The 8,970-nt window shown below is 36.6% G+C and overlaps 1 protein-coding gene across 1 annotated transcript; it reads left to right on the forward strand.

Annotated features, from left to right (window-relative positions):
- Window positions 1-1,963, forward strand: LOC137737675 (4-hydroxycoumarin synthase 2). Its single transcript, XM_068477222.2, has 2 exons — window positions 1-251; window positions 640-1,963. The coding sequence occupies exons 1-2, from the start codon at window positions 89-91 to the stop codon at window positions 1,641-1,643; spliced, it is 1,167 nt and encodes a 388-aa protein (XP_068333323.1). The 5' UTR covers window positions 1-88; the 3' UTR covers window positions 1,644-1,963.
- The last annotated feature ends 7,007 nt before the right edge of the window (window positions 1,964-8,970 follow it).

The raw sequence follows: 8,970 nt of genomic DNA on the forward strand, positions 1-8,970 counted from the left end.
TGCCATTCATTTTATCGCAACCTTTCAACTCCCCCTCTCTTCAAGTTTCAACAAATCCCTACTTTATATCTGCTCTTTAACTATCTTAATGGCGCCTTTGGTTAAGAATGAGCCTCAACATGCCAAAATCCTAGCCATTGGCACTGCAAATCCACCCAATGTCTACCACCAAAAGGATTATCCTGATTTCTTGTTTCGAGTCACCAAAAACGAGCACAGAACAGATTTAAGAGAGAAGTTCGATCGCATTTGTAAGTGAAATTTTTACTACTCGTGCACTTATATAATGAGCATCCACCAGGTTACCTTGTATTTATATGACTAATAAAACATATTATGCATGAAATCATATGAAAGATTTTTACCTCTCAATGAATTGACTTTGATCTTGAGTTGTAAACTCCAACTCTATCATATCATGAGGTTAAAATGGATCATATCCCAAACCTAAGGTGCCACACGGCGTGTTTATTTCAAAGTATATTGTTATTAGCACAAGAAAATAGTAATCTTGGACATGTGAAACATATATACATATATATGTGCATTTTTTTGTTGTAGGTTTTCTTCTGATTACATTGTATTATTTGATAAAAAAAGGATATAAAACATATCCTAACTTAATTTACTAATTAATAGGTGATAAATCAAGAACAAATAAGCGTTACTTGCATCTAACAGAAGAGATGTTGAAAGCTAACCCAAACATATACACCTATGGAGCCCCATCACTCGATGTGCGCCAAGACATTTGTAACATTGAGGTCCCAAAGCTAGGGCAAGAAGCATCATTGAAAGCCATCAAAGAGTGGGGCCAGCCCATTTCAAAAATCACCCACCTCATCTTTTGCACAGCTTCTTGCGTTGACATGCCAGGTTGTGACTTCCAATTAATCAAGCTCCTCGGCCTTGATCCATCCGTCACCAGAACCATGATCTATGAAGCTGGCTGCTATGCTGGTGCGACCGTCCTCCGCATGGCCAAGGACTTCGCAGAGAACAATAAGGGCGCACGAGTCCTTGTGGTGTGCGCCGAGATCACGACCGTGTTTTTCCACGGACTCACTGATACCCACCTTGACATATTGGTGGGTCAGGCTCTTTTTGCTGACGGAGCATCTGCTGTGATAGTTGGGGCCAATCCAGAGCCTGAAATTGAGAGGCCATTGTTTGAAATCGTGGCTTGTAGGCAAACGATCCTACCAAACTCAGAGCATGGTGTGGTGGCCAACATTCGTGAAATGGGGTTTAATTATTATTTATCAGGAGATGTCCCCAAATTCGTTGGTGGAAATGTTGTGGATTTTATGACTAAAACTTTTGAAAAGGTAGATGGGAAGAAAAAGGACTGGAACTCCTTGTTTTTCAGTGTGCACCCTGGTGGACCTGCCATTGTAGACCAGGTGGAGGAGAAATTGGGTTTGAAGGAAGGGAAGCTTAGGGCAACACGGCATGTGTTGAGTGAGTATGGCAACATGGGAGCTCCAACTGTGCACTTTATTTTGGATGAGATGAGAAATAAGTCGATTGAGGAAGGCAAAACCACAACTGGCGAAGGTTTGGAATGGGGTGTCGTGATTGGAATCGGACCGGGACTCACTGTGGAGACAGCCGTGCTGCGTAGTGAATCCATTAGATGCTAAATACCTGCATGAAACGATTCAAACATTGGTTATGCATTTCATGTGATGAGTGCATGACCGGTGTATACACACCCCTGCTGCAACTGATCGAGTTTTCTTCCAGTCAAATAAGCATTTCACGATCACAGTTATTGTGATTATTTCAGTACATATACATAAGAATAATAGTCTTTGGATTAGAGGGCCCAGATATGTACGGCTAGTCCATAGACTTTTGTTTTTCATATAATTAATAAGACTGTTGTATTTGGTTTGGAGTACATGCAAATATGCATGCATTACTGTAAGATTTTGAGACATTAACAAAAGATATTAAAGTATCCGTTTTGTTGCAAGCTCCAAGACCCGGGATCATAAGAAGCATATTAATAAACTATTATGAAATAAAATGGTTGATAAGGTCGCAAGGGTTTGTCTTATTAAGCTGAGAAAATTGGAATCTATATCAATTAAAGTTATCAGCTGGTCCCTAGAGGATTATAGTAACAGAAAACAAGTTAAGGTTACGATCTATTTCTGGTGCGCTTATTGTCTCAATGAGGGAGGGTCAAACATAGATTAGATCGTTTGGCCAATAACGAGAAAATTTCCAGCGTACTTGAAATATGATTGGTACATATTATGTCATGATAAGTAGTGTATCAATTCATATTATGAAAACACTGAAAATTTTCTCATTGAGAAGGGATCTAGTCTGGCTCGAATATTTTTTATAAGAGAAGTACTTTATTGATAAAAAAATTAAAAAAAGGCATCTAAAAAGGATAATACATCAACCTCTTGCTTGAGCTTTTTGTTTTGGGCGGTAAAGAAATACTCTATTAGCAGATAAAGAGGTTTGGTTTTGTAGTTTAGATGAACTCTCATTTTAATATACTGGGAGTTCTCTATGTGAGGGGAGAATCTGATGCATATGATGCACAGTTTTTTCGCTTTTTTTTTTTTTTTTTTTTTTTTTGTGATTGGGTACACGAGAGATGTGAGTGAACGATTGAGTTTCACACATTCAGAAAGTATGATTTTAACTCTCATCACATGTTTCAGATGCTCATTTGTAATAAAGTAAGAAATTTAAGAGAATGTTTCTAAAACAAATGATAACCTTCAAGATTAGAAAATTAGAATCCACTAGAGGATGGAAAAATCTCCAACTTTATGATAGAATAAACTGAAAGATGATAACCCAAACTCCGAATAAACTGGTTTATACACTACCTGAATCCGTAGGCTTGCTAGTAATTCTAATTGCAAACAAAACATTAAAGTAATAAAATTTCAAGATTATACTCAAAACTTAATATTATGTTTTAACCCAGACGAAAGAATTTAAACTAAAAAGCTCAAACATGGTATTACGGGCCCTTATGCATGAAATTTGTTGTCAACTTTATGTCTGCATTTGTTATTCGATCTACTCTACCATCTGTTCTGATGCTTGTTTAGATTGGTGTTATGGTGAAACACATTGAAGAAACTAGAAAATATATATAAAGAGGGACTAAACGATGTAAGGAGGGTGGTGGAGGGATGTGGGGGGAAAATGAAGTAGACACAAATGAAACAAAAACTTGAGAACATAAAACCTACTTAAAATTGTTTCTAGTTTGCATTTCATATACACTTCTTCCACTTAAATTGTGGCTCTGATAACCAGTCTGTTTTTAGTTTTTGTTTTTATTGTCTTTGAGGTAAAAGGAGTGGCAAAAGAATGCTGAAAGAGATGGAGCGAGAAATGAATGAGTATGAAATGAAAATAACTGAAAATAACTGAAATTTTTTGTCAATTTTTGTTTTTTGGTTCTCATGCATTTCTAGATAGTAAAAGTATAAATATATATATATATATATATATATATATATATATATATATATATATATATATATATATATAAGGTTATCCAACTGACCCAAAAATATTACCAAACTAGCACACTATGCATGTAATATCTTCTAACTGGAATTGGTAAACTAAAAAGTATTAGTTGCGGAAGTTGAACAAGTACCATAGTTCCGAAAACTACAAAGACCAAAATCACAACTTGCCAGTTGGCCTTGTTTATTATTTACAGGGACGAACATGTTCCCTTTGAATTTCAAGAGCCAAGATAGACTAGAGTTCCATAGGTTGATCCTTAAAATCCACCTTTTTTTATTGTTTTTGTGAAACGGAAAAGCTTCATTAACTTAAACGAAATTACATCAGCATGGAGGACGAAGGGAAATACGCCATGGTTGGTGGGTGCTGCTCGTCAATTCCATCAAGGAAATACAATCTTCTTAACAGCATATATATAATATTTACTGGGTTTGAAACAACGTAATAAAATATTTACAGGGTTTGAAAAAATCTTCTTAACAGCATATATATATATATATATATGTGTGTGTGTGTGTGTGTGTGTGTGTGTGTGGTGTGTGTGTGTGTGTTAGTTAATTCATGAGAAACAACGTTTGAACTCCGTCGTCGTAATCTTGTAATGAACACAGCAACGTACGAGATCGACGTTATTATATATTAGTTAATTTCGTGAGAAACTTTTGAACTCCATCGTTGTCATCTTGTAGTGACAGCAACAAGGTATATAATATTTATATATATTAGTTAATTTATGAGAAGTTTCGTTTGGACTCCGTCGTTGTAAACTTGTAAGACCAACTTCAATGGCTGGGCTAAAAGCCAAATTTTTTAGCCTGGAAAATTTAGCTTTTAGCCCAAAAATAATTTTTCTGCTCCAACCACTCTAGGCTAAAATTTTAGCCTGGAATTATTAAAGAATGAACTTAGGCTTTTTTTTTTTTTTTCTTAAATTGAATTTTTTTTTAAAAAAAATATGTAGACTATCGTAAATTAATTTTATGAAATTTTAATCTAAAAATATTTAAATTCCGGTAAATATTGAAAAATCACTAAATTTTCCACAAAACAAGCCTTCAACTTTCATCAATCTTTCAACCCTAGGCTAACTTTCAATTCACCAACCGTTCAACACCAAATTTTCTACATCAAAGTGTGGAATAATAAGTACAATAATTATTGAAGGCATCTAGATTAATAAAAACAATAATTAATAAGACATAAATTTAATAAAGTACATAAATCACATAAACTTAATACAACCGATAATTCATAAACTACTTAAACCACATAATTAATAAACTATATAAACTTAATACCGATAATTCATAGTTATTTATAGAGTTTTTGGGTGAATTTTGAATTCAATAATTTTTTTTAATTATTTTAGCCGTTGGATTTAAATTTGGGCCGTTAGATCTTTTTTTTTTTACCGTTAGATTTGATTATATTCGATCTCAGCCATTGGATCAATGTATTTTAAAATAACATATTCTAAAAAAATTAAATTTGAATCTGGACCATTGGATCAACCAACGGTCCTTAGATCTCAGCCCTTGGTTTAAAAATAGAGTCGTTGGGGTTTTTTTGGGTGGCCGACAGCCTATGACAGAGGGGCCCACCCCTGTCAGGCAATGTGTGCAAGCCCATCGCATGGGCGCGTTGGAGAGTGACCAGGCCGAGACTGGCCCAATTGCCCGCGAGTCCACTCGCATGGGGGGAATTTGGGGGGGTATTTGGCCCAGCTTTGGCATTTGGCTTTGAGCCCAAAGATTTGGCTTGGGTTGGAGTGGGTTTGGGGGGGAAGTAGGGGGTGTGAATTTGGCATTTAGCCCATTGTTGGAGATTGTCTGAATGAGCAATAAGGAGGTATATTGGATGGGTAGTAAATAAAGTACTCACTAGCGAGTACTTAAGCATTATCTTATTATATATATGGAAGAGGTCCATATAGATCCAATCTAATTAGTAGATTAAACCTAAATTTTCATAAATTTCGGTGGGCATGTGTGCATATTTGTAATTAGAGAAATGCTAAGGAGACTCTTTCAAAGTAGGAATTTTCTTAAACTCTCTATCATCTCAGAGTTTAACATTAATCCTCATGCCAAAATTATAAAATATTGTACCAAAAAAATAAGATGGCAGAGAGTCTCCACTTTTAAGAGTCTCCTTAGCATTTCTCTTGTAATTAATTTGTAAGTTAAGTTATGTTTATGGTTGTATATAATATTTCTCTTGATTCTTGATGTGTGAAATTGTTGAATAACTTATTTATTTATGCTGAGACATATAATAATGTAATCTGTAATACACACGCATAATCAAACTCACACGTTTATACTAATTAATTAGAAATATACATATTGGTGTTATAAACATGAAAATGCGGTTGTTCATATCTTCTTCAGTTGGCTTCCGTTTGGTTTTTGACCTAATCATCTATGTGATGCCTAGATAATGAGATGAACTTCATTGCACCGATGGATTTAGAGTGGCACCGCAATTGTAGATAAGTTCTCACTTGTTTACGAAACACGTTCTAAGATCATCTCCAACCTTTGGGCTAAAAGCCAAATTTTTTAGCCCGAAAAATTTAGCTTTTAGTTCAGAAACAACTTTTCTGCTCCAACCCTTCTGGTCTAAATTATTAAAAAATGAACTTAGGCTAATTTTTCTCTTAAATTAACTTTTAAAAAAAAAAATTATGTAGAATATCGTAAATTAATTTTATGAACATTTTAATCTAAAAATATTTAAATTTCGATAAATATTGAAAAATCACTAAATCTTTCCACAAAGTAAGCCTTCAATTTTTTTTTTAATTATTTTAGCCATTGGATTTAAATTTGGGCAGTTAGATCTTTTTTTTTACCGTTAGATTTAATTATATTCGATTTTAGCCGTTGAATTCAATGTATTTTAAAATAGGGTAGATATCAGTTTATTACCCTCAAGTTTCGTGGTTTTCAACATTTAGTACATGAAGTTTTTTTCGTCCCAAAGTCATACCTAAAGTGTTAATTTTGGGACAGTTTCATACATTCGTTAGTTTGGCTGTTAAGTTTCTAATTAACTGACGATGTGGCGTCTATGTGGACAATGATTGAGCGCCACTTTTCATTAAGAGTCCACGTAGAAATTAAAATCATTTAATTAAATATTAAAAACTAAAAAAAAAAAAAAATCTTTTTTTTTTTTTTTGCATGGGAGACCCACCCTTATATCCCTCACCTTTTTTCTTCCCCGATCCCGTCTTCCCCCAACATAGATTCCACCCTCGGGCCCCTCTCTCTCATCCCCATCTGCACACTGCCCCGCCTCACCTACTCCCTCGCAAAACCTGTTCGAGCGAAACTTCAGTGAACTTGAACCCCGACCTTCTACCAGTACCTCGAGAACCTGCGGGTGTGGATCAAGCGCGCAACCTCCTCGTCTTCCCCGAAATCGGAGTACGACGAGCCGATTCGGACCCCGCTGCTCGCCGCCATGCTCAGGTACATAATTATGCTAGCGATCATGTTTAACAGCGGAGTATTCGTGGCCATCGTTTTGGGGCTGGCGATTGGTTACTTGGCGTTTCGGAGTGGGGACGATGATGTGGCCAGTGTGGTGGTGGAGACTGATAATCCGTGTGCGTGCGCTTAGAAATTTTTTGGGTGGATTTAGATATTTTTTAGATACGATTCGAAAGGGTGCAACTTGCGTTTGTCAATTTGCTGTGTGTCTCTATCGACATGTAATTGTCTGATCTTGTATTATTGTGGTTGTTTGTAATTTGGCCTAATCGGATAAATGGTCATCGTGGTAATGAGGCAATCAGAAGATAACCCTTGTGGTAAGAAAAATTAGGATTTAGAACCTCGTGGTATAATCCGTTAGCAAATTTAGTCCAAAACTAATTTTTCTGTTAATTGTCTATTAAATGCAGGGATACATATGCAGGGATCACTATCCTCAGGATCCAAGTACTGGGTCCAGTCGTTTCATCTTCTCTTTTCGGTCTTGTACGAGCAATCGGAAGAAATAAGAGTATCTTGTTCTTGTCGCTGTTGCTATTAATCATGGGTTTGCTGGGCGAACTGGCGAGACATGTTGGAGGATTGGACGAAGAAGCAGAGGTCTCTGGCCATGGGACATTGAGCAAACACTTGGCGGACGGACTTCTTCTGATTGCAGATGACGCATGTCCACTTGTTGCTTTTGTTCCTCTGCTTCACCTGCAAATTTTATCGGAATTCATCGCCAAACAAAATCATCAAGTTTCAGATTCAAGTGTTCGTACACACATACATATATATACATGCACACGCATGTACATACCTGCATGGTGGAGCATTGGCAGCGCTGAACTGCGATGAACACGATCGGCATTCGTCTCTGCTTTCGGATTTCACAAGTCGATGTGGGATTTTGGTATTACTTAAAATTTTGGCGGCGATTTGATTTGGGGTTTGGGCGCCAAATTTTGGGGATTCAAAATTTTGTGATTAAAAATCCTAAAAAGCCCAAATTCGCAATGATCCACTGGCAAAGTGGCCATTGCAAAAAAGCACAGCTGGATCTTCCTCCTTTACCATCGCTTACTCCCCCAACAAAATCAAAACCCAGCTCGACGAGGAAACGCAGGGAGACAAGGAAGAAGAACATGTCAAAAGTACATTTTTACCCCGCATTTATCGGACAGAAAAATCACTAGTGGACTAAATTTGTTAACAGACTATATCAGGGTTTAAATCCTAATTTTTTTACCACGAGGGTTATCTTCCAATAACCTTATCACTACAAGGACCATCTATCCGATTAGGCCTTGTAATTTATGCGTTGCTTTGTATTTAATGGTAAGTCTACAGATCTGCTTTCATTTTGTTCATCTTTTTCTTTTCAAATTTGAATTTTCCGATCTGCTGTGCTGATGATGATGGTGGCGACGCCGTCATTCGGCGGGGTTGTGGTTTTGGCGCCGGCGGGTTTTGGCCAGTTTTTCCAGGTTTTGCGAGGGAGCAGATGAGGCGGGGGAGTGTGCGGATGGGGGTGAAAGAGAGGACCGGAGGGTGGAATCTGGGTTGGGGGAAGACGGGATCAAGGAAGAAAAAAGGTGAGGGATACAAGGGTGGCTCCCCCATGCAAAAAAAAAAAAAAAAAAATTAAATGATTTTATGTTTTTAGTTTTTAATATTTAATTAAATGATTTTAATTTCCACGTGGACCCTTAATGACATGTGGTGCCCAATCATTGTCCACATAGGCGTCACATCATCAATTAACTGGAGACTTAACAGCCAAACTACGGATGTATGAGACTGTCCCAAAATTAACACTTTAGGTACGACTCTGGGACAAAAAAAACTTCATGTACTAAATGTTGAAAACCACGAAACTTGAGACTAATAAACTAATATTAACCCTTTAAAATAACATTTTAAAAGAAAAAAAAATTTGAATCTGGACCATTGAATCAACCAACAGTCC

Source organism: Pyrus communis, chromosome 15 (assembly GCF_041283825.1).
Source record: "Pyrus communis isolate YQ-2024b chromosome 15, ASM4128382v1, whole genome shotgun sequence".
Classification (NCBI taxonomy): Eukaryota; Viridiplantae; Streptophyta; class Magnoliopsida; order Rosales; family Rosaceae; genus Pyrus; species Pyrus communis.